General features: G+C 40.9%; 2 protein-coding genes across 2 annotated transcripts in view; one reads left to right on the forward strand and one right to left on the reverse strand.

Moving 5' to 3' along the window:
• Positions 1-88: 88 nt before the first annotated feature.
• LOC128448210 (protein ANKUB1) lies at positions 89-5,104 on the reverse strand. The gene is made up of 6 exons (XM_053430779.1): positions 5,015-5,104; positions 4,503-4,646; positions 2,837-3,053; positions 2,243-2,357; positions 1,117-2,013; positions 89-855 (listed from the first exon to the last, which is right to left on the reverse strand). Exons 1-6 carry the CDS (start codon positions 5,102-5,104, stop codon positions 774-776), a joined length of 1,545 nt encoding a protein of 514 aa, XP_053286754.1. The 3' UTR covers positions 89-773.
• A 2,606-nt stretch (positions 5,105-7,710) lies between these two features.
• The window catches only part of rnf13 (ring finger protein 13), a 36,174-nt gene continuing 17,420 nt past the window's right edge, over positions 7,711-26,464 (forward strand). The window contains exons 1-4 of the mRNA XM_053430781.1: positions 7,711-7,940; positions 10,409-10,645; positions 10,836-10,916; positions 17,731-17,853. Of these exons, the coding sequence (XP_053286756.1) occupies positions 10,532-10,645; positions 10,836-10,916; positions 17,731-17,853 (318 nt within the window). The 5' untranslated portion in view covers positions 7,711-7,940; positions 10,409-10,531. The remainder of the gene's footprint in view (positions 7,941-10,408; positions 10,646-10,835; positions 10,917-17,730; positions 17,854-26,464) is intronic.

Raw genomic sequence — 26,464 nt, forward strand, 5'->3', positions numbered from 1 at the left:
TCGTATAGTGAGGTCGATTAAAGCTGCTGGAGTTTTAAAAAAGAAAAATAAATAACCTGACTTTTTTGACAAGCACTTCAGTCCAGATTTAATACTTTTGTTTATCGTGTGCACAACAATTACATACAGCGGTCGTTGGTACTGAAAAGCCTGGGTCTCTTCTAGCATGTTTTATTGCACCAGAACCTGAATGAGTCATTTACAAATAATTATGTTCATGTCTTGAATAAATCAGGAGAGTAACTCAGTAGTAATCAGCCAAAATGCAAATTAAAGAAAAATATTTATGCCGTCTCTTATAAGAAATGATATGAGCCTTTAAAATTTAAAATTCTCATATCGTTGAGGATGAAATACAAAGCAGGAAAACAAGCAAAAAAAAATGAAATATGACAAACAGTATGTAGCAAGTGCACACAAAATATACATGTACAATAGTACATACTTGATATTAGTGGTTTTAGCCTTGGATTTCCAACCAAAGGCAAGTCGTTATAGAAAAGGCCAGTCACTGTCTGGACTTCTGTCCAACATAATATGTAATAATTAAAAAAAGTTAGTTAAAAAAAAGTTGCAGGTATAAACGATGTCTGTCATTCTCTACGTCTTTCTGAAGAGCAAAGAAAGGCAGGTATTTGCCGAACAACAGACAGGTATCACTTTAACTGACACGTTAAGCCTGAGGTACACTCCTCAGTTGTCACTCAGAAGGATTCTTCAGACTCTCCGGCTTCTGATGTGAGAGCCACACGATGAGGCAGGATGCAGGAGTATCAATCCATGGCCTGGAGTTGCTTCCTGACCAAAGTCTGTGCAATGCTCAGCTGCTTCAACCAAGGTTTTTCTGTGAATGTTCTATATCAAAGAGAAAAAGATCATTACACACAGTGATACATTTTTTTAATGTATTGAATTATAGTCTGTTGAAAATAAAAAACGGATCCACATCTCCCAATAAATAATCTTAATTTTCACCACATTCAACCATGTTGCACAGAATGTAGAATAGTGAGGAGATCAGTCGAATCCCAAAAGTAATATTTTGTAATATAATATCTATAATCACCTACACTGAGCTACATGCACATGAACATATACAGTTGAGAATATAAACACCTGGCTATATTCAGGTAGTGTATGGCATTTTCCCTTGGTGTCCGTCCACAGTGCTGAGAAAAGGACTCCAGTGATGCAGTCAGAACACTGGATGATTTTAATGGTGACCCAACAAACACTGAGTTGGGGGGGCCTCCTCTGGTAACTGGCGGGAGACGTGTGAACCGGTTGTCCCCCTCCTTTGTTTTAATCCAGGTGTCATCATCTCTGTGTTTTACATCTTGCTTCCACCTTTTCTGCGTCTTTTTAAAGTCATTCACGGACTGCACGCTGGGTAGTTGTTGTGGTGCCCTTTTGGATGGGAGAGACCTGCTAATGGGTGGTAAGTGTTGCACGGCTTTAACTCGGTTTCTTTTCCTTGGTTTGGTTTCAGCTCTCCTGGATTTAGAAGACATCTGCGGCTGGTTGAAGCCATCTACCAGCAACATGTCACCTACCCTGCCTTTGAATGGAGAGCTGGTGTACTGGAATGGACTGGAGGCCACTTTTCTCTGCCCCAAACTCACCCAGCGTTTTGTTTGATGGTATATCCGCATGGGTAATGAAATATTAGGCAGGGATACTACAGAGCACAGCTTGTTGGCTAGGTAGCGCACACAATCCCTGTGGGCATGCTGAAGGGCGACTTTCAAAGGGTCACGACCAACAGGGTCCCGACAAGCCAAGCTCAAAAGGTTTCTCGAGATGAAGAGTTTGAGGATGAGGAGCTGACCGCCCTCTGCAGCTGCATGGATGGGACTCTTTCCGGCATCTTGGTGGGCGGTTTGGTGGCACCATTGGCGGTACGGATGGACTCCCACTGGTTCGTCAGAATGCACCCCTTTCTCCAGCAGCCAGCCCGCCAGGTCCAGGTGGCCTAAAGAGGCAGCGATGTACAGCGCCACCCGCAGCTGAAACCTGAGAATGAGAGGAAACTTTCACTTAATGTGAGTTGAATACAAAGCACGACAACAGCTGTGTCACTCTTTATGGCCCGGTCACAGATAGCTGAATAGAACATTGGATTCCTCTGTGGAAGTAAATGGCAGCATGGCTTTGAATGGCTTCCACATTCAACTTGGATGATCTTTGACCCGCGATATTTGCTTTACATTGTGACCAGGCCATTCTTCACGTCAGGTCTGACCTCATCACACTCCTCTCCTCTGATAGGTGGCTCTTCACTTTCAATCTTTGTCCAAGGATGCAACCGTGGAGGAACTCCACCCACCCATCCCATGTGTCCAAACGGAGAGTAGTGCCTATGTAAAAAAACAACAACAAGGAACTGCATTGATTTCAAAATAAATAAACCTTTACTATGTCTTATGCATTCAAACAGCAAAGTAATTGATTAAATTAATTTTGTCCATCATATTGGAGTTTTTGGTTAACACCTGTCCAACATTGTTGAATGCTAATAGAAATAGCCTTTATCTATCATGACAAGATGATTACATTTTATGATTATTAAAGCAACATCAATTCCAATATATTCAATTTCTTTCAAAAACTACCAGTCACCCAGTTTATACTAACCTACATTCTGCAGCGATGCAGCCAGTACATTTTCTAATCTGCAGCAATTAACCTCTCCATGAGCAAAGACAATACAACACCTATATATATCTTTCACTGAATCAATAACCTTTTCCTCAACTTTTCCCAAATTAGCCAGACAGCACTCACTGTGAAGCTGCACACATCATTCCTAGAAGCACAGAGAGTAATCATACCATACCCACTGAAATGGCGTAATCCTGCAGCTGGTTACAGTCAAAGAGCTGCACATCTGTCAGGCTGCTGAGTCTGAAGGTGCTGACGGGGAGGCGGCTCTGCACGGACACCATCGTTTTCAATCCTGCGACGGACATGCGCAGAAGAGCCTCACTTCCTGTGACTGGTAACATTTTTCCTGTCACAGCGTTGAACACCTGCATCACAGGCCTTCGCTCATTCTGAAATGAATCAATGTGGAATAATGGTGATGTAGTTAATAGTGCAAACAAATGAACTCCAGAGCAATCCTTGTATCACATTCCACTGAAGGGGTGTTGGCAAAAATAATATCTTCTATTGAATTCAGAGGCATTGGTCGATTTCATATTTTTATGAGTTTATTTTAATTAATTTAAGTTTGCAGACGCTTTATTAGGATGAGCCAACATGTACAAACCATCAACAAAGTTTTACATACAATGTTAGATTTATTGTAAAACATTGGATTTATCCAGTTTGAAGTTCTTTTTTTAAATCCAATTTTCACAACTAACGTTGTTTAATATGAAAATACAGCAATAGCTGAACATAAACAAAGAAGGGACCTCTGATGTCTCATTATCAGGGGCAGCAAAAAGTGATCCTTGAGTTTGCTGCCCCTCTGTGGCTGACCCTATGTACACTCTATTAAAATGACTTTTCATAAATAAAGGATTTTAACTGAACTGACTCACAAGTTGTTAGAAATAAAATGAACAAAACATGGGAATTGTCAAAGCGGATGTATCCAGACCGCGACATTCAAATGCCAGGAGATTTAAATTGGTCTGAGACACTATAAATCCCATAGAAACCGATTTTATGAGAGGATGTTAAGTGATGACAAAGGCTGAGAAAGAACGCACACAAACACACACACACCCACGCTCACAACTTGTAACTTTTAAACTAGGTTGCCAAGAGATGAGCCTGGAATGAAACCTCACACTAAAAACTAAAGATCTCAGCTGCAGCCATGAAGTGATTTCCCGCAATGCTGCTGCTCACAGGGGAACAATGAACAATTCAGGAACGGTGTGTTTTAAAATGGAATCATCCTTAGTGATTATATGGAGTGAGTGAATAGATGTTGAACAAACAGACCCAGTTCAAACTCCTGTGATAACAAGCATCCAACTTACTGGTGCTGCTGAGCAAGGCAGTAAATGTGCACCAGTTAGTTCTACAGGTGGAAAATTGCTTTCCTATAATATTGTAAAAACTTATATAGGTTTGCTAATTTATTTGTTCATGAAAAATAAACAATACGTTTTAATATCCAGTTGCCAATTTACTGGTAACTGTGCTATTTAATTATAAAGTACCCAAAATTATAAAAGAGGTTTGTCATCATATAAATCTGGTTAAATTAAACTGGCATTCTTTATGTTTCCAAAACCGAAAGGATTTACTGGAATGATTTTGACTTAAAAGACTACTAGATTTTAAAAAGGGCTTATTTTATGCTCAATTGTCTCTACCACTTTCTAGTAAATAAACTTCAACACCGATATCTGAATCAAGCATTGAATTTGCAAGCTATTTTTTTTAAAGTGTCTGAAAACCTGAGCCAACATGCAACATTAAACGCTGATTGTATTTACATCCTGACACAGCTTCAAATCTGTGAACTCTTGATGATTAAATACCTTTATCAGGCAACGGATGGCACTGCGACTGGTGACACCCACATCACACAGTGCCCAGCTGTCCTGCAGAGCAGCACCACCATAGCTCAGCTCCAGGTAGCGCCGGACCTGCTTGTCATCGGAGAGTTGCACAAGAAATGTTTCCTACAGGAGAAGGTGGATAAAGTATGAACAAGATCCATTTGTGATGGACCATGTTCAGTGTGAAGCTGCATTTACTTTCCCAAGTGAACTGAATAAAAACCTCTCCAGTGGTACTTTGTCTTTGACATATAACAAATATTAGGCTGACAGTATTGTGTCCGTGTTACTTTCAGTCCATGCCAACACGAATACAAGTACAAAGCAATTTGCAATACACACTATTTCACCATCAAAAGCAACATAATGCCAGAGTTGCAATAGATCCCTCAAACACTTCAGTAATCATCACACATATATTTATCATGTCAAGTCTTGTCCAGGTATAAAGGTCCACTGAGGCCGTGGGTCCTGACAGGAGCTGGTGTTACCTTCAACATCTGCTTCATGCTCCCCACAGTCTGATCTGAAGGGATGTCAAAAGGCTCACAGGAGCCCTCAAAGTACACAAGCACCCTCATGGTCAGGACATCCGTCCGTCGTCTGTATGGCTCCTCTGTGGCGCTCTGATGGGACGGAGCAGTGTGCAGCGTGGGGAGTTTCTCAGAGTCATTGTTGGGAAGGGGGCAGGAATTGTGGGGTGGGTTGGGGTAGTGGGGGGGCTGAGGAGGCACAACTACTCTTACAGGGATCTAACAGGTCAAGTAAAAACTGTTTATAATCAAGATGTATTCAAAAATGATATCTAAAATGATAGTTCTACCTACAGTTGATGACCTTATCTGTTTGGCTTGGTAACTAGGAGTTTTTTAAGTGTATCCATTTGGCTTTTAAACGGTTGTATTAGTTCATATTATTCATATTACACATTAAAAAACAACTGCAGTTAAACAAAGGCCTGTACAATAAAAGAAGACACGATGTAAAATACAAGAAAAGATTAAAAAAATAGCATAAAATAAAATAAAATTGGTGGGAAATAATTCTCACGCCACAGACAAGTAGCATTTCAATAAAGTTGGATAGGAAAATTTCAAACTGCATTAAATGAAGATGAAATAGATTAAAAGGGTGAATATATGTAACAAAAAAAAATCCAGTAACCAAATAAGCACAAAGTATAAATCCCTATGTAATGAGTTCATAGTAAATCATAAATAAAAAAAATCCATCCCAGCATATGTAGATGTGATAAAATGCTGTGTTGTTTGTAGCAACAGCTACTGAATCTCAATAGTTGAGTTCGAGAAAGTCTCATGTTATCTGTATCTAATCAGCCTCCATGTTCATAGCAACAATTACACTTCATCAGGTGCATGGACTCAAAGTTCAGGTGAAGTTATAGATAATATAAGAGTATTGCAGAACAATTACAATGTAAGTGTATGTTAACTGTGGTTGTTACTTGACTCTTTTCTAACATTCCTACACGTAGCAGGTCAGGCTGAGTGTACTAAGATACAAGGCTACTGTATTTCAGATATAAAGTGAGTTTTACCATGTGGGACCCGGGTCTTACGTCAGTTCCTCCCTCTTCCTTTTATCGTGATACAAAGGGACACATGGTTTCAAGCTGCGCTGAAAGAACCTTACAGTAACTTGAAATGTTTTGGACGTTTACGATTCTTCTATAAAATTTTACAAGGGACAGTTAATTTCCATTTGACCTTTTTCAAGTCTCAAGCTGTCCACTGCGCCTTTGTGCTCGATCCTGGCTAAAGAAGAAAGAGCTGCAAGCTGTGATGATTTCTCTTCTTTGGCCACAAATCAAAATCAGAACGCTCCTATTGATTAAACGTTTCCTTCATGGTAATATTTTTATTCTTTCACTGCTGTTTTGATCTAGGTTTTTCCTAACGTTATCTTTATGTTCTTTAGCAACTCTTGGTAGATCAGAGTGGAGCAATATAACATACCTGATTTTGTGGATGAATAAATTTAACTTTGAGCTGTATTCAGTTTTTAATCAAGCAGGAAAAAATGTTTTCTCTAAATTTCCTTTCACTTGTGCCCATAGCAGATTTATTAAATATAAGAATGAGTGGGAATCATATGAAACAAAATCTATGTTGAAGACTTCAAACCACCAGGTATGTAAGAAGATGTTCAGTTTAATTTGAGGTGGACAGATCATTTTAAGAGTAACACAAGTCGAGCCTCCAGTGGTTGAGGTTGCTGCTTTGCAGTGTGTTGTCAGCCAAGCTTCTGTATTCTCCTTTCCCCCCCATCTATGTTCCTTTTTTTTTTTTTTTGTGCTCAAATTCTGTTCCGAGTATTTAAAACTACAATTAAGCTGAACTTTGACACACACATTTCAACAAACTTTTCCTCCAAGCGCCTCTTGAAAAGGAAACTGTAATGACAGGGCAGTGAGGTAATGGCACTGGTTAATTTGCTAATAGTATTGCTAAGTTAACATTAGCTGCCTTCTAGGGCAGCCCTATAGAGCCAAAACAGGATGGTCTCCCAATTTTGTATTTCCTTTGTCCACAGGTGAGCAGTCTCTGTTTCTGCCCGTCTCTGAAGCTTCAGTTTTCATTGTACAAGTTGGATCATGGAACAAGACTAAGATAACATCAGCTGTCAAACCATAAGATCACACCCATCAACATTATTTACATCTGTACGTGGAAGACAATGAAACCAGACAATACCTCTTCAAAATGAGGAAGACTTTGCGCACATACTGCGCAGAAGTCAACTGTGCCAGAGATGCGCAGTGCACTTCTGCATTATTTAACTTAATCATTTTTTTAAATATATTTATTTAAACGATTTCTTTTCATATTATACCAAATTTAAAATAAAAATTATATAAATATAAAATATGTTTTTCAATATATAACCTGGATCACTGCAGATGAATTATACTTAAACTATAGCACTGGCCGTTTTCAACACTTTCTAAAGAGGAGGGTGATGATAAATGTGTTCATACTAACTTGCAGACACCTTTACCGGTCACAATAAATACCTATGTGTATCTGTGCAGCCGTGATGAAGCTGTAAAAACAGACGCTGCTCATGTGACTGTAAAAGGCTGTGGACTGTTTCTGGTGTCGTCACGTGGATCTGTTTACGTCTGGAGTCATTTCCGCAACGGAGGGCGACTGACGGGTGTGTCGTCCAATCAGAAGCCGAGTACGGAGCCAGTGGACGTGACGGACGGTTCTTACGTTTCTCCCATGAAGGAGAAGAAGAAGAAGAAGGAGAAGAAGAAGCTAGCGGATTACAGTGACCCAGCGTCGAAGTACCTCTCCGTCGTGGCGCGGGTTCTTTTACAGCGAAACGAAGAAAGCGATGTCCCCGGCAGCAGCTGAACCCGCGGACCAGACCAGTCTCCCGGCAGGAGTGAAGGTAAACAGCGGCCAACAGCGGGCTAGCCACCTGTGTTAGCACCGTGCTAACTCGGGCACAGCACGGTCTGTTTTTACTGCCAGCTCCACATCTGTTACGCGTTTCCTCGCCACACCGCTGGTATATTAACGCGAACAAACACTTTCTGTTGAAGTGTTGCTATGTCACATTGTATGACGGGGTCGCGTCGGGCTGCATGGAAGTGTTCAGTGTGTTACCCGCACAGTCGCTGAGATTTGCGGTGTTAAACTTCAGAACAGACAGATTCACAGTTGGCAGCTCGTGTTGTTATTTCCTCTTTTAACACCCAGTCACCCTCACATGTCGATTCAGGAAAACCACTGTTACCTCATATTCCGTTCTTCCCCCAAACTGTCTCTTGAGGTTTAGTCATCTGATCACCAGCTGTCATGTTGCCTTCTCTTCCCCTTTTGGCTTAATAATCCCCCCGGTGTTCCCGCCAGGTTAAAATCAATACATCTGTCTCTGGAAGGTATTTATCCATGCCATGTAATTATAATAAAAAGAATCTTCTGGATTTGCATTTGAGCATCAGATATCAACTACTGTTAAATCTACCATAAACACCAGCACCACCCTGCAGCTCATCAACCCATGGCAGCATAGTAGCAGCATTGTTTGTGATTCTCTACTGATGACTGACACTTACTGCAAATCACTGAGCAAGGCTGTTAAAGCAAATCTGTGATAATTGGTCGATTAATTGATTGATAGAAAATAAATCTGCAAATCAGGGCTGAGTGTTAAAACAATAAGGATGATGATTATAGCAGAATTATTTTCATCAGTTGGAAAAGTTACACATTGCACTGGCACGGTGAGGATATTTGATTATGATGATCTACCTTCACTCAAGAGTGAAACTCTTTTTATCTTGAAAGAAACAAGGATGTATCATTGCTTGAGCCCTACTGCAAATATTTCTCGAACAAAACTAACATATTTCCTTATATCGGCATTTCAGTTGTGAAGATTTATTTGTCTTATATATTAGTAAATTGAATATTTGTAAGTGATGAACAGTATTTTGCCGAGCTAAACACGATGTTAAATGTCTCCACCTTGTGCTCCAGGACACTGTGTGAATTTATCACTGTTTCAATTTATTAATTGAACAGTTTAATCTAGAAAATGATAATCAGATTAATTGATTGGATTCAAAGGATATTTGCATCAATGTAATAAACATTGATTATCACTGATTAATCAAACTGATGAAATGTAGCAGTTTGGCAAAAACAGACAGGATATTGACCACATCCAGCCTGTTCTCCTTCCTCAAATACCATTTCCCTATTTTACAGCTTGACCACATGGCTTAATGGTCCAAAGCCTTGCAAGCGTTTAGCCCTTGTTTTCCCCTGATCACATGCTGCCCTCGACCGAATGAACTTGTTTGCCCCCCCAGGCTGAGATAGTCTTTACGAGGCAACTGGCAATGAAAAGCAGCAAGATCGTCCTGACACAGAGCCAAGACACTGGCTTAATGAAAATATACATCACAGGACAATTGTCATAAATTCCTGCCCAGGGCTTTTCTATGGTCCTCTGTGTTCTCCACAGAGCATACGCTGCTTGGGCAGGGGATATTCTTCTAATTAAAATGTAGGACAAGTGAACAGCATCACCCAAGAGAGATAAATGCTCTACTGAATATCTCCACTTACTTTCACAGAACTTCTCAGGTAGTCAGAATAGGTTATCACATAAGATCAAGGAAAAAGGGCTGTGATTGACATTTGTTACGTCCAAGTTTATAGTGATAAACTGTTCCAAGTTAATTGACAAAGTTTCCGAATATTAATTTCAATATCAAAATTCATGTAGTCAAGCATTGTTTATGGTCTTCCACTTAACACAAACATGGACAACTCCAAGCCTTGCACAGTGTGCTGCTGCAGTCAGTGTGAGTCAAACATCTGAAAGTAACGTTAATGGTTCAGCGAGTTGACTGCTGAGTCACAGTATAGATAATCTGTTGGACAAAGCTGGAGCACACAGCTAAATGTCGACATCATTTTCTCTTAAAACTCCAGAAAAGACAGACTCTCAACTGACATCAATACCTTTTTAAGTTGCTGTTCCACAGCCAACATCAAACTCTGACTTACTTATTTCACAATCAAAGAAATTGCTAAGGAAAAAGTGTTGAAGATTAAATCACCCTATTTAAATTTAACTTCATGTGCTTCAAGGATACCGACTGTAAATAAGCTCACAGTAGGTTACAATAATGTGATTTAGCATGAGGAACTACGGGCTCATGGTTCAATCTCTTTTTGCAGCTAATACAAGTAAATATTGTAATGTGAGTGTTTAGGAACTTAAAAAAAAGATCATTATCTCATTTTAGAACTTATACATTTATATAAGGACAATTCAAGACTGTTTAATCTATGTTTGTGAGTGAGGGTTTTACATAATGCAAGTATTGTTGTCTTTTCTAGGTGTGACAGCAGCAGGACGGTGCATTTAGGATTCCTACTGCAGGCCAACGTGTGTCTGTGTGTTTATGTTGTATGTTTGTGAGTGAGTGGCACAGCAGTTTGGGGTTGTAACGTGATGCCAAGATGCTGCTGTCTCTGGGAATGTTAATGCTGTCGGCGACGCAGATTTACACCATCTTCACCGTGCAGCTCTTCGCCTTCCTCAACCTGCTGCCCGTGGAGGCTGACATTTCTGCAGTGAGTGTTTCGTCAAACCACTAAAACGATCCCCATGTTAGGCAGGGTCTCAGTTACAACTTGATGAGATCTCAGGCCTGTGTTTGATTCGAATTTATGCCCCCTATTGGTCAAAACTGGCTATACCATCGTTTAGTTTTGATAAAGTATCAGCCTCTGTTAATTATTTAACATGTTTTCCATCTTTCAGTACTCCTTTGAAAACAGAACGGAGACCTTCGATGACCTGCCTGCACGGTTTGGTTATCGTCTCCCCAGCGATGGACTGAAGGTGAGTGAAGAAGGGTCAGAGTTGTCTGACAAAGTGATTTATTTAAAGGCCCTAATGGCAAATCATGAGAGTAACTATGAAAACATAAAAAAGAGAGTGGGTGAAGAAAAAAACATCATTAATGTCATGCTCAAAAGATCATAAACTTGTAAGTGAACAAAACATAACACTTATTTTTGGTTGATATGAATTTATATAGATAATGAATGGATGGATGGATCGATGTAAAAAAGGTTCAAGCTCACTGTAGGAAATATTAAAATACCTTTTTAAAAACATCCTCTCACCCTCAAACACTGGCCACAAATATATACTATTTTACATCTTACAAGGTGTTTTGATGCTTGTAAAGATTCCTTCACATCTCAGCAGAATACCATTATAAGTGGACTTCTTGATTTGTGTATATCTATAAGTTGCAGCAGCCAGCTACACTCAAACACAGTTAAAAAATACCACGCATTGTAGATCTACTGCACAAAGGAACAACTAATTAGATCCCTTTAAAGTTCAATAGCTTTACCATGAACAAGCTTTTAAAACGTTGCTGCTCTGTGCTGTGAATTGTAAAGAAGTGTGTTGTTTCTGTATGCCACCATCCCTAGCCCCCAGCACCCACCACCACACCCAGCAACCCACATACTGTTTGATCCACGAAGCTCCCAAACAGAGGGATGATTCATGTCTGCCATCTAAGCTGGTCATTGTGGCTATTCCCAGAGTCAAGAGCCCAGTAGTGGTTGTTGTTGTCGTCATCCCAAGGATTTCGGCTCACATAAGCAAATTTATTGCAAAATGCTTTGTGTGTTGTTTTGTGTTTATGTTCTGGTTAAGCCCGTATATTTGGACATTCATAATTACAGCCACTTATCTACATGTAATGATGCCAAGTTTAGCATCATGGCGACATTATAACAGACCCACAGCTGAGTTATGGCATTTTCACGAGTTCTGACCCCATCTTGTTTGTTTTTAGGTAATATATTTCCTAAAATCCGAGAATTTCGAACAAGAATTTTTCATAGGAGCTTGGCAAGTTAACACTTAATAAAGTTGGTTACGGTTCAGATAATGGATTTATTCATTGATTTACTCAAGGTCATTTTAGCAAGATATACCTGTTTGTGTATAACCTGAACTAATAAGTGGAAAGTTTGGTTTCCCTTAGTCTAGTGTGTAATTCACATACCATATAAAAGCACTGTCAGTGTCACTGTCCGATATGGACAAAATATCCCCAAAATAAAAATTCAATAGATAAAACTTATTGAAACAAAGCTTTGCAGGCCGTGGTCACAATGGCACACAGTTAACTGCAGGTGCAGGTGTCTCAGCTATATATTGCAGTAAATAATTGACATATTTAGATACTGTGTCTAGGGGTCGGTTGCTGTGGTGTCTAACTGTGGTCATTTGTCATTTATTAATGAACATATAATGATACATATGAATATCGCTACAGGAAAGGTAGGTGGGTTGCTCGGCAAGCGGCAGGGATTATGGCGCACAGTCGTACTGCTTAGTGTGTATGTGTGTTAGTGTTATGTAACAGTCGGTGTTATGAAAGCAGATACAAGGCTTAGGCCCCCTGTCTCTCTCTCATCTAATCTCTCTGTGCTGATGTCTAGTCAGGGCAGAGAGTCCGAGTGCCATGCAGACATGTTGCCCTAGTCCCTGAGGGCAAAACCCGCCTGTTCCTCACCGTGTCTGCCTGAGCGAGTGTGGCAGGGAGCTGTTTCAAGACGACTGCAGTGATTTACAGTTACACTCAGAAATGTTTCTATAATACAGTTACGGTAAACAGACTGCATTTATATGGCGCTTTACCAGACATATCATCCACTCAAAGGGCTTTACAGTTCAAGTTGCTTACGCCCATACACACGTTGCTAGATACAGCCCATCTTCTTTTCATACTCTGTCAGTATAGACATCAGGGTTAATTTGGGGTTACAGTAAAACTTGCCCAATCACTTTGGGATGCAAACGGGAGGTGCTGGGCATAGAACCACCAGCCTTTTGGTTACTGTAATCTTTGCCTCCTCAGCCACAGCTGCTCAGTTTATTCAGATTTATGGAGAATAAAGGTTAACATCATTATTGTCTTTCCCATTAAAGTAAGGTGTTATCATAAATCTGTTAAGGTTTATGCAAATCCAGTGACGGGGGCTAATTCCATGCATGCTGGTGGGCAAAAGCCAAAGTGCATCCTTAAAATTAGCATTATTCATTCTTATGGGATAACCTCACTTCAGACGTTGTTGTCCTGCAGCTGCACAATGCCTGGAAAAAACCTCTGGCATCACAAGGCAGCACAAGTCTGTTTGTCTGCAGAGGATTCCCCACAGGGAGCTCGGCCTCAAACAGAGCCTCTCCTGTTCCCACTTACACAACCGGGCTGTTTACTGTTGCCTCAGGGTTGCAAAGCAAGGCCAATGCAAGCCTGCGTAAACCCACACAATGCAGTTATGCTTTATTTCATTTCTTAAAAGGTTCATAGCAATAGTTTCAATTAAGAAATGGATTTAAAATGCAGCATGACATCACTCATCAATGTGAAATTACAATAACAAATATTCAGATTAAGTAAGCAGTATAAAAAAAACAATGAAAAGTACTTTAAAACTTTGCATGGATAGAAACTTTGTTACGTCTTGTATTTTGCCACTATGATTTAACTATGGCTAACAAAAGTGGAAGAAGGAATGTGAAAATTCGATACTCAACTTAAAATAACTTCACAGGAAATGTCTCAGCTTTTTAGGCTTTTTTTGTTTTTATTCCATTTCTGGACCCATGTTCCATTCCACAATTACAGGCTGATCTGGACTCACAGTCTGACGAAGGACTCTTGAGCTTCCTCTGGGTAGCCTCTGTGGTTTGGATTTTTGCAGAGAGAGGCGTTGAGCAACGGCTTTGCCCGGTTATAAAACCTCAAAAGTGCACACACCGGTATAAATATAAATATTCCCTATCATGTGACATAAACGCCTGGTTCCTAGATGTGCTTTTCCAGAAGCCACAAAAGAGTTTATCGGAACATCTAATATTTCTGAGTAGTTTGCTTATTTTAGAAATGGTAGAAGGAATTTTGTCTCATTAGTTGGTTAATACACAAACGTCTCTGTAGTCATTTCCTCAGGCTTTAATTGTGGCCTGAATATAGTGGAGGTTGATTGGACAGTTTGTCATTAGAATTTTCTGTGTGTACCTAGAAGTGGGAGTAAAAACATCTAATTCCTAGAAACTTGTATATCGCAGTGAAATGTTGTTTCACCACTTTATTGCAATTGTTCTGCTTTTCCCATCCACATACTCTCAGCCGGTCTAAAGTTTGACCCAGAAACAATCCCACATTTATTCTCATTTGTATAGCAGCCGCCCATTTCACTGGATTTCCTCGTCAGGCCTCTGAATGAAGGTCAAGGGTCAGTGGCTGTAAATGCTGTGATTATAGAATCATAATGTAACGATAAAAACTGATGTGGTGTAATGATTAAACACAAAGTGAAAACTAGTCTGTTTGTGTGTGAAAGCCTCACCTACTTCCTGTGGTGGCCATTTGTAATGTAGGTGGGGGTTTTAAAGGGGTTCAGGTCTAAGTGGAGAATCTGAATCTGCAGCTGAGCCTGGAGTAACCCAGGTGTTAATCTGCTTACAGGAAGCTCAGGCTACAGAGAGTTTCTCTCTTTACTGATCCCAGAGCAAGTCTGCAAACAATCCTCACAGAGAGGGTTTTACTGACAGGATTAATTGTGATCACTCTGCACTAATTTGGAATAGTCCACCAAAGAGGCCCTCTCCTTCCTGTTGAGTTCTGCAACAATAGAAACCCACACTTGTTTGTTGAGCCCATTAGCTGTAAGATGAACTCACTGGTTTTGTGTTGTCTTATGAGTAGAACGAGAAGAAATCAATCAGCTTGGTATGTTTATTCATCAACATATTTTACACAGATTCCTTTTAAAAGTAAAAATTACCATAATCTCAGCGAAAACAGCACCAGAAGTTCTTCATCATGTGGTGAACTGGAGTGAATTCAATGGTTTGTGTTTTTCAAAATAAGGCATTTTCTCCAAAATTAAATCACATCAGGTCCGGTCGCAGTCACAGTTTTTCTACAACCATTAGAGCCGAACGAAGCAGCCACGATCATATTACTGTAGCTTTATATTTTTTTTATTTCAACATTATACTCTATGTATATAGAGTTGTTTCGCCAGCCCCCCCATCCGATTATTCCTCACCCATTCGGGCCAAAAGACAAACTAAAGCCTGTTCTTTTACTCAGAAACAAAGATGAGCCTTGATTTCAGTGCTCAGGGCTTAATGTTGGGGCCTAGATGTTAAATTTAGAACAACTACTAATAATCAGGCTGTATCAAAGTGTTGTCTTAGTAAAAACAACCAAATACAAGGATAACTAGTAATTATTTTGTAATGAGCAGAAATGTGGGAGTATTAAAAAAAGGGAAAGGTTAATTTCACTCATTTTATGACAGTTTCTGTATTTAGAAAATACCCTAAAAACACATTAATTTGTCCCTGTGATATTTCTGTGTGATAAAGAAAAGGCTCATGTCAGGCATGAAAACATCCTGGCTTAAAAAGAGGACAGTAAAGACACCGTAACAGGATGTAAAACATATTGTTATACACAAAAGTCCCATACCACAGTTAGTAAGCTGCAGCTGTAGTTGGGCTTTTACCAGGATTCTCCTTCCTACTCGAGTTATTTCCTGTTTTTCACCATCATCTTGTCTCTGCATTCTGCAGTGCTGGCTGGTGGGGTTTTTCCATGTTTTTTTCTACCCAACAGGGGGCTCTCTTGCCACTGGTTTCAAAGTGAGGAGGAGGAGGAGGAGGGGGAGAGGGAGGAGGAAGAATGTGAGGCAGTGGCACAGTGATGTCATTTAGCTGCAAGGCAGGGCTGCACTGGAGGAGGAGGAGGTATCCAGGGGTGACGACGGTGAGGACAGAGGGTGATTCCTTCCTCACAAGTCTCTCCTCCCTGATTTACGATTATCTCCCTGATCCCAGTAGTAAATAACATTTAACATCTAGTCCAATAATATTAATCTACAACAAAACAGTGTGTGTGCGTCCGTGCTTTGTCTCAACACTGTCGCACTGTGCTGGGGCTTTGTTTTGTCACTGTGGTAATTTTCCATTTGTTGCAGAGAGGCTTTTTTGGAGTCTCTCTCTGTGTGTGTGTGTGTGTGTGTGTGTGTGTGTGTGTGTGTGTGTGTGTGTGTGTGTGTGTGTGTGTGTGTGTGTGTGTGTGTGTGTGTGTGTGTGTGTGTGTGTGTGTGTGTGTGTGTGTGTGTGTGTGTGTGTGTGTGTGTGTGTGTGTGAAAAAATAAGAGAGAGAGAGAGACAAATTGCTGGTAGACTCCCACAGCAGTCCACACTCCCTGCCTGACACACAGGCACACAGTTGCTTAGTAATGTATATCACATAAGAAACCTCTCGCCTCATTTCTGATGTTTTTTCCGCTCATCATCTGTTGTACATGTATCCGCTCTACCTCTCTCTTATCGTCACCTTCTCTATTTTTGTCTTTCCTGTGTCCCTTTTTCTCCTCTCTTCTGTGTTTTAGTCAGCATCTGATTCTCTTCCATATTTGTATCGTTTGTTGTTTTTTTCCTTTTCTTCTCCCTCCCTTTATCGCTCAGTCAGCCTCTCCGTCTCTGATCCTCTCACTATCTCCCTCTCATCAGTCACTTTAAACGCTGCTGCTGTAAATGGGATTAGGACAGGAAGCAGCAGAGGGTGAGAAAGAGAGAGAAGAAACACAAGAGTTTTTCTGTGACAAACTGAGAACAACAGCACCCTTCAAATCTAGTAGACTATAAAACACCTACACACACACACACACACACACACACACACACATACACACACACACACACAAACTCTGTATTCATTATGTATGTGTTACTATGTTAGATTAATGTTTGATTTACCGGTGCTACGTCTGGGGCTGCAGCAGAACCATTTCTCAGCATCTCGGTTTTCTTTTCCTTATTTTTACAAGTTTGTTTTTCATGCGTGGTTGTGATGGATGTTGTTATTCTGGGAACTGCAGGAGAAGATGGCGCTGCTCAAATTCTGGGTCAGGGAGCTTTGTCTGGGTCCTGGGGTGTAATTTTGTTTTGTCTAGCTGCACAGAAACACTGAAGAAACATATTTGGTGCAGTCATTTATCATATCGTCATGTGATGTGAGTTTCGAGATGGTTTAGTTTTCACGCTGCATTTTGAGTTCTTGAGTTACCGGCATAAATTATATTGAATACAGACCAAACTATCAAAACCAGATTAAATAGGACCAGTGGTGTCTCAGAGGTTGGAGGATGTGAGATAATGATAATAAATGTTGCTTTGAGTCTGTAAAGATGAATCTCTGTCAAAGTGCCTCTGAGCAAAATGTCTCATATGATGGTTTATAATTTGTATTAATTATTAGAGGAAACACCTTCTGATGCATGAGTAAATTAAACTGAATGAATTTCATGTATGTCACTACTCTCTGAAATGAAACGTTTAATCATGATTACTGGTCGCTTGCATCTATTTATTTGATCTGATCATTCATTAATAGCATCTGAAAAACAGATGATCATTTATGTAGCAGCGATTTTAGCTTCCTAAAGACTTAACACTCTTTATAAAGCATTAAATATTCTCATACCTGCTCTAAATAATATATTTCATCTGTGGGAAATTATCGCCTCGTTTCTCAACTTCCTATAAATGATGTTTGCTTAATCTTGCATGTAAGTCACTCACGTGTCTATTGATGTCCCCTCAGGGCTTCCTGATTGGTGCACGGCCAGAAAATGCGTGCGAGCCCATCGAGCCGCCTCCGAGGGACAACCTGACCGGCGCCTTCATTGTCCTCATCAAACGGTTCGACTGCAACTTTGACATAAAGGTACAGTGTTTCCACGGATTAGTGTGTGTGTGTGTGTTAGTTAGCATCGGAGTCGCACCTTTCATCAACAGCCACCAACAAACGACCAAACTGTTTATCATCATTGGTCAAATGAATTGTGGCCTTTGGGTTTCACTGATGGGGCAAGCCGTTAAAAATTCAAGGTGTATATGGTACAGGTGGTGGTGGTCAGAGTTAGTTTCAATGGAAACAGTAAAAGGCCATTGAATACTGAATAAGACTCTATGCGTCTTTACTGCCACCCTTCTCCTTAAGTTGAAGTGAGTCGCTGAGCGGCTGGAGGTTGGACAGAGATGATCTCCGTTAGTCACTTGAGGCAGATAGATGTCGTCAGAACGAGATGAAGTACAAAAGGATTGCAGTTGTATTTGTGTATCTATATGTGACACCCTGACTTACAAAGCAGGGATAAAACCTGTCACCCTCAGTGGTTTATATTAACCTATAAGTTTGAGGTGGAACGTGTCATTGGCTGTGGCAGTTTTGAACAAATCACATTACATCCACCTTAGTTTCAGTGCCTCTGCAATCTTAACAACGTAAGCACCGCACAAGCATGACTTTTCTTTTTTGGGACGTCCAAGACCTTGATGAACACTTGAGTTAACACACAAGGGGCCGGGGTCTCGTTAAAGATATATTTTCTTTTTTGTCATTGTACTGGAAGGCTTTCTCATAAATGTCACAGCGACTGAGTGTCAAAAGTTTGTTTAGAAAGCCCAATATTTATGATGTGGTTGATAAATAAAGTGATAAAAGGATTAGACGTAGGTTTTTTTTTAACCAGTGGATGCTAATTTTACTAGAAATGCCCCCAATACTGCAGTTAATTCCGGGTCGGAAATCCATGCAAATCTATGTACGGATGATCAAATACCATTTATTAAAAGTATTTCAATTTCACCCAGACAAAAAAATAAAGTGTGTCCATCTATCATAAAGGACGCGGGGAGGGAGATGGAGTGATGCAGAAAGGGGAGAAAAGACAGAGGATTAAGAGAGTGAGAGCAGCGATGAGTAATGGACTGATTTGAGAGGGAAGCATGCAACCTCCTGGCATCTTCTTCCTCTCTGCTTCTTTCCACCTCTCTGTCTCTTACTGTACTTACCTTTCCTCTCGGTACTTTGGTAGCTGCCTCCCCATTCATTTGCTCTCACGTTTTATTTTTTCCTTTTTTATTTTTTTTTCTCTGTTGTAACTGTGGCACAGCCGTGCAGCCTTATAAGGTCTCACTGCATCTCACATACACACTCACAGAAACATGTTGACCGACAGAGCAGTGAGGTGTTCCCTTTCCTGGAGCATAACGAGACTCTGCTCCACACAGACACACAATGCACACATGCCAGTATGTATGTGCCAGAAGAGGGAGACAATAGTTCTACGATGCAGGTTTAAAATGTGGAACCACGTAAGAAAGGGCAAAGGCCATGTTTGTATCTTTTCATGGACGTTTGTTGTGTTCCAACCTCTCAGTCCTTCTGCATTTCTTCTCAGTATCTCTGCCGTCACTATCACAAAATGTTCAAATTAAGTTTTTGATAGCAGTTTTACAGATATCTTCATTGTAATGGTCCTCCTCTCTGTAGGGGAAAAACAATCCTATCTATATTGCCTCCAGATTTATTTTCTGTCGCAGTACCACAGCTGGCAGCTAGGGTGTCCTGGCAGCACTGAACATGCTCAATGTGCTAAATGAACACAACCACTGGTTTACTGCTCATATTCAAGCTTCTCTTCAATAGAAGGAGGATTTATTACAGTACAACTAGAGTGTGACCATGGGGCTGGAAGGTTAACCCAAAACCTATGTGTCTGTGTTGGGGAGGGTGTGTTTTAAGTGTTATCTGCTTATATAATCTTTTATTTTTCTCCTTTGCTCTTTGCTCACGCCCTGTCCTTGCCTTCTCTCTCTAACACACACACAAACAGAGTGTCTGTGAGTTCTGGTTGTGCTGTCTGAACCTTCCCTCTGGTTTACTGATTGTGTGCTGTCTCTCTCTTACTCTCTCTCTCCCTCTCCCTCATTCACAGCTATCCTTTCCTCTGCTTCTCTTTCCCTTTGGCAGTCTCTCCATCCCTCTCACTGTTCTTATCCGTCTTATCTTTGCTATTGTCCATCTTTTACCCCTACCTGCTCACCGATCTCTCTCTCCCACGCTCTCTCGTGCGCACACACACATGCACAAACACACAAACACAGTCCTTTCTCAGTTCCCTCCAGAAGCTGCAGGGAAACAAAGGAATACTAAATTCCATCCTGACGGAGATGAGGTGTGTCTGATGAGTGTTGCAGGGGGGGTCAGTGTCCACTGCTTCCCATCTCTCTCTCCTCAGCCTCTTCTTTAGCCTTAAGCCATCAGCTTCCAGTGAGCAGCAGCATAGAGCTTCAGTGGATCCTCTGCTGTAATGGGCTATAAAACAGATGCTCACCCACTTAACCCTCCATCTAGTCTCAACACCTCCACCCTGAGAGCACGAGTGTGTGCGCGAGAGAGAGAGTGCGTGAGTGTGTGTTGCGATAAGACTTGAGGGAGAGGAGGTCGAATGTCGAGAGAGAGTGTTGGAGATAGTGGGGGGTGAAGGAGATCAAGTGAAGGGGTGTTAATAGGCACTCTCAGAATTTTCCATAAGCACCTGCTGTCAGCTGGGTGGTCGGACATTAAAACATATCCAGTCGAATATTTTTTTTTTTTCATGTCCCATTTATAACCATAGAACTATAACCTTTACCTAAAGATGGATTCAGGCGTAGGACGTCTGTATTTAAAGTTATCAGCGAAACAAGCTGAGTTAACAGCAACGTCGCCCATTCTGTGTTTGAATCTTCAACACAGAACAGCGAGGTGTAATAATCCCTGTCCTGATCAAGCTGGGAAAATAATTGTCTTCTTTTCAAAGAATATAATCAAACAGGATGAGATTTGATTTATATTTCAAATAAAATAACAAATGCATTATTTAGTTTTAGCTTGTTCGCTACAATTCACTTGTAGCTTAATAACCGGAGTGTTTGTGTGTGTGCGCGTGGTTGTGGAGGACAATCACAGCATCTGCGGCAAAGCAGGTAGAAAGACGCTTTCATATTTTTCATACTCTCGGTTGTCAAATCAAGTTAAGCGTTAAGTCTCCAGGAAATGGATATATGTGTGTGTGTGTGTGTGTGTCTGTGAGAGAGAGAGATATGCAAAGAGAGAGAGAGTAAAACATTCCTCCATGGACGCCTCGTTTAGAAAGTAAATCTCCAGAGAGAGAGGGTTTGCATTTCCTGTACCAGGATTCTTTGAGGTGGTGGTGGTGACCGGGGGTGGGGGGATGTTGACCTCTCTGACCCTTCTTGGAGTGTGTGTGTGTGTGTGTGGGGGGGGGGGACAGGAAACTCGATACCCTTTTCCTCCCCTCTCTCTCCAACCAACCTCTCCTCCCTTCTTTCCCCTGTGCAGCCTGTCCGTCCCTCAGCAAAAAACTCACACTCGGGCAGACGGGCAGGTCTACATACATTGAGACATAATGTCCTAGTTATGTAACGTGTACTGTGATCGGCAGAGCACTGTGTGACCACGTTGTTCTGTCTTCTCATATTTGCTGTTTTTCACCTATTCAGTCTCTCTCTCTACTGCCCTCTACCCACATTGTTTTTATTCCTGTTTTTTCTCCACACTACCGTCATTGATTACAATATGATTAGATGTGTCTCTTAACTACTTCAGAACTCCATTCCTATATGTTCCTCTATGTTCCCTCCTATCTTCTTATGATTATATCTTGTCCAACTTTATCAAAATATACACGCCAGTTTATAATTAAAATTGTTGCAGACTAATACAACACCTCTCTAAATATGTGTCGTAGTTTTGGCTTTGTGTACTTAATAAATGGGTAACTGAATGTATTGTATTACTTCAAAGTAAAGCCCAACTGATATGAATTTTTGCTGATATATATTTAAGAAAAATTGGCAATGATAACCAAGATTTCAGATCAAACCCCAAATGACAAATAAATGTGATTGGGGCTTGATATCTTCACTTTCACCATAAACCTTTATTATGAATAACTCTAAATACAACCAACTATATTGCTCTTGAAATAAGATCAAATAAACACAGGTACCGATGTCTCTGTGAAAGGCTTGTATATCTGATTTTATTGGCAAACTGATTGGTTGGGTTCTACTTTAAAGTGAACGTATGAAAGTTACCAATGTCTACATGGGGTCATTTTAAATGCTAGAACATAGTGTTACAGTAGGACAAGAAGAGAAGCCTCAAAGTGATTCAGTGAAGTCTGTTTTTCAGCAATATTCCAGTGTATTGTACAGTGGTTGATAGAGATGACAGCTTTTTCCCCTGTGTGAGACGTAGGTCCCAGCATGAAACTGTCCAAAACCCTTCTGGCAAAGAGGAGTTCAGACTAAACGTCCAGTCCTGTTATAGAAGCTGTTTCTCCTGTCTGGAAGCTGACGAGACACAGATCAGGCCCAGTAACACTAAACAATTCCAAAACATTTACCAGAAGAGTTCCCTCTAATACTGTTCACACAAGGTACAGACAAGAGTGAGACGGATAAGACGAACAGGCAAGACCAGTACAACAAGAAACTTCACATAAAGCAGGGATGGCTTTCGTTTGGTCTTGTTTTATTAAGTGTCTTATTCAGCTGTAAAATATTCCCCTCAGGACATATATTTATCACACTGTTTAGAAAAATAATTCAGTTTACGCCTTTTTCCTGGCCTAAGTTTTTATTAGTTTATTACAGTAATTTATTGCTCCTCTCTGAGTCTATCATTCACACTGCCTAGGCTCTCCATACATTGTTTAAGTTTATATATTCTGTTGTTTTTACCAAGTCAGAGTTTACACATGTGTCAGATGACACTGTTTTTGTGTGTGTCTGGATATCTGCCTGTCTGTGTTAGCAAGAGAGAGAAATGAGCAGTGGAGTGTGTGTGTGTGTGTCTTTACCGCCAAGTTCCTGCGACTATCGTACAGAAGCTGAGCAAATCTTTTATAGTAATCAACGACTCGTAGTGATGAGTTTGGCCCGGGTTTCCACTGTACTAGAATTTTTCAGGGAAGAGGCATGAAATTTGCTAGAGGCGGCAATTCTCTATGCAGGAAAAACCCTGCTTTATATAGGAGTGACGTTGCTATAAGAGCATAATGGAAACAAAGACATCCTCTGTATCTGTAATATCTGGTCAGGGAGAAAAATCCACTTGTGTGTCTTTGCTTTTATAAGCCGCCTCTGAAATTGTTCACTATACCTCTGGTGGCCTGTTATTTCCAATCTAGCCTTGTTTCTTACCGCTGCCTAACAGTAAATACATTTCACCCTGTGGCCTATTTGTGCTGCTGTGACCTCACAGCCCCCAAGCTACACACACACACACACACACACAGGCCTCAGTCTTTATTCAAACAATGATCTAGCTTCCTGCCCACAGTCCCTCAGTCTTATGACAGGGTATGACTAGGGCTGACTGGATGTATGACTGGCTCGTGTATGTGTGTGTGAGAGAGAGAGAGATTGGGCAATAGCCATATGTCCTGGCTGTGTCATTTTTCAGCGCTGTTGTGGCAGCAGATAGTTCGGCCTGTTCCCTTTGACCTATATCTCTCTCTCTCACACACACACACACACACACTGTACATATATAAATGCACTCATAGTAGTGACAGTAACTTATACAAATGATATATAAATTATTCAAAAAGTCGAAAATGTTTATTCCACTAGTTCAATTGCATTAATTGTGATTGCACTGCGTTATCAGTGTATGCAACTCCGTCCTGCAGTCTGCGGGTTTAAATTAACTCTTTATCTAATCAGCTGCCTGGACCTTGAAACTGAATCCCAGCTTTGCTCTGCACCGCGCTGCATTCCTCTGAAACACAGAGGAGAGAGAGCGAGAGAAACGTTGGTGGGTGAGAAGAAGGAGAAATAGTAAGGGGGGGAGGGGCGCGGAAGATTTCTAGAGGAGATTGGGTGTCGGGGTGATATAACAAGGGGTAATGAGGGCAGAGAGAAGTATGAGGTTAAATTTGGAGAAGGAGGTAGAAGAGGAGGAAGACGAAAAAAAGATTTGAAGGGAGGGAATAAAGAGAAAAGGGGGAGGAGAAATAAGATGAAGGATGGGAGTAGGGAGGTTGTGGAGGGGAAGTGAAATGGGATCGGGCAGCATGTGAATGAGAAGATGAGGAGGGAAAAAAAGCGAGCAATGGGAGGGAAATTGTTGAGGGATGACAGGGGGAATGAGGACCTGATTGAGAGCTGCTCTCCAAACGAGAGGAGATGAAAATGGTAACTTGAATCTGATATGGTTTAGGAAAACAAACCAGTACATGTGTGTTTCTCTTTAACCTCTTCAGCCATTCACCTAACACCATTTTTAAAGGCAAAGGACTACACAGATCTAATTGTTTTCATTAAATTCTCCAGTAAGGTTTCAGAAGTTGTTGTGTTTTGGGCAACATTTTTAAATGAGGAGGAAGAAAAAAAGAAAGGGGAAAAATAGGTGGGAAGGAGGATGAATTACTGTAGAAGTCTTCACAGAGTCAAAACAGTGCTTCAGTCCAACCAGATCTTTATACAGCGAAAACACCACCATTCTGTTTTGTCACGTCACCGTCAATTTTTGTGACCATATAACTATAATCTTTTTAAATAGATGAGGGATTTGAGGTCATCAGAGAAACAAGCTGAGCAAACAGCCCCCTCTTACAGCCCAGTGACAATCCAATGTGACTTCACCCTAGTGAGCTGCCGCCTTGAAACCTTCAATTTGGTATTTTGTCTTGGTTTTGTGAAACCAGACGTAACCATATACGGCGGAGCGGAGGGTGGAGCCTGGCTCTGAGCTCGAGGACACTGCACGCCCACCTACAGCTGCGACCTGCACCATTGGATGGTACTAGCTGTCAATCACATGGTATTCACGCCCTAATACCCAGTGCTTCATCCTCTATTTTACTCCAAATGGGATTATAATTTCCTAAATGAACATTATGCTGTTTTGAAGACTACTTGAAACTAAGGATTAGGACCCCAACCTTCTTTAGAAAAGTTGAAGTCAGGCACTTCCGCATTGGCTTCACTTTCCAGAACTGTTGTTGGCGTCCATCTTTATATGTAAAGTTGGCCCAAGAAGAAAGTAGCTGAAGGCGTCACGTTGTCGTTCCTCAGTGGGTCCCACTCTCGTGAACACAATATCACAAAGGCCCTGTGAGGGAATTTCTTTGAATTTGTTTCACTTGGACTTGAACTCATTAGATTGTGTTGGTCAAAGGTTCAAGGTTAAAGGTTAAAGGTCACTGTGGCCTCACAAAAATGTTTTTGTGACACTTTTCATACAAATCGGATCACAAATGGGGTCAAAGGTCAACTTCATTGTGAGATGAAGTTCTGCATCAACACTGGACATTAGTCAGCAGCGTAACTCGGGAACATTGTGAACAGGTTTCCTGCAACGTGACTGGTTGAGGGAAACATACAAACACAATGTGGTGATTCTAGTTTTTCTCTCCCTGCTACCCTTTTAAATAGTTTATGTGCTAATTGTTTGGTGTTTAATTACAGTGAGATGAAACCTATTTTTGAATCTTAAAAAAATACATAAATGTGACTTAATCTTGACTGGGGTTTATGCTGCAACACTTAGTTTGAGTTGTGTCGTGTGTGAAAGGTGTGCTGTGCTACTCAGACTCATTTACACAAAGCATAGGTCAAGTCGGCTCTATGCAAACGCAGTGACCGGCGACAGCACCAGGCTCAGAGCTGATCATTTTTACAGCCTTCATACATGGGACACAAGTGTGGACTAATGATGGACCATCACAAAATGAATAAAAGAGGACCTGGATTTGAAGAGGGGGGGAAAGAGAGCAATAGAAAAACGAGGAGTGTGTGAAGCAGAGGATGTTGGTGGTGCAAGTGGAAGAAGAGAAGGAAAAAGAGGAGAGGCAGGGAAGACGAGTCTGTGTTTCAGCTGCAGCACTGGAAGAGGAGGCTGTGCAGTGTTGGCAGCAGATACACACACACACATGAGTGAGGATGCAGTCATTATCGGCAAAAGCACGCACACACACACACACACACACACAGTAGGTGGTGTGATACAGCAGTAATGAGTGATGCTATCAGCAGTCTCTGTCCACACCACCACTCTTACAGATCCTGCTACAGGAGCAGAAACATTAGACCTGTGTGTGCTGGCATATGTTATGTCATAGTCAGTCAGTCTGTAGGTAGATGATACCAGGACATCATTATTTAACTCTTTTTTTCACAACATTTTTGTGAACTTTTAGTTTTTAAATGATCATCGATTAGAAATCAATTTATTGAGCAATAAGACCCACATAGAGATTTAAATGTTTATCTTTGTTTATTCTCTTTTTTGGGATGTAAACAGTTAACTCCAGTGCCACTGAGCGAGGCAGCTCCAGGTGGCACCGTTTACACAGCTCCAGTCAACTGTGACCGACACAAGTTAGGTCTGACACACTTTAATTTGTACATACAAACACATTGATTTTACAGTGCTGTGGAAATGTGTTTTTTTATTTTTTCAGCAACACCTTCTG

This window comes from Pleuronectes platessa, chromosome 9 (genome assembly GCF_947347685.1).
Source record: "Pleuronectes platessa chromosome 9, fPlePla1.1, whole genome shotgun sequence".
NCBI lineage: Eukaryota > Metazoa > Chordata > Actinopteri > Pleuronectiformes > Pleuronectidae > Pleuronectes > Pleuronectes platessa.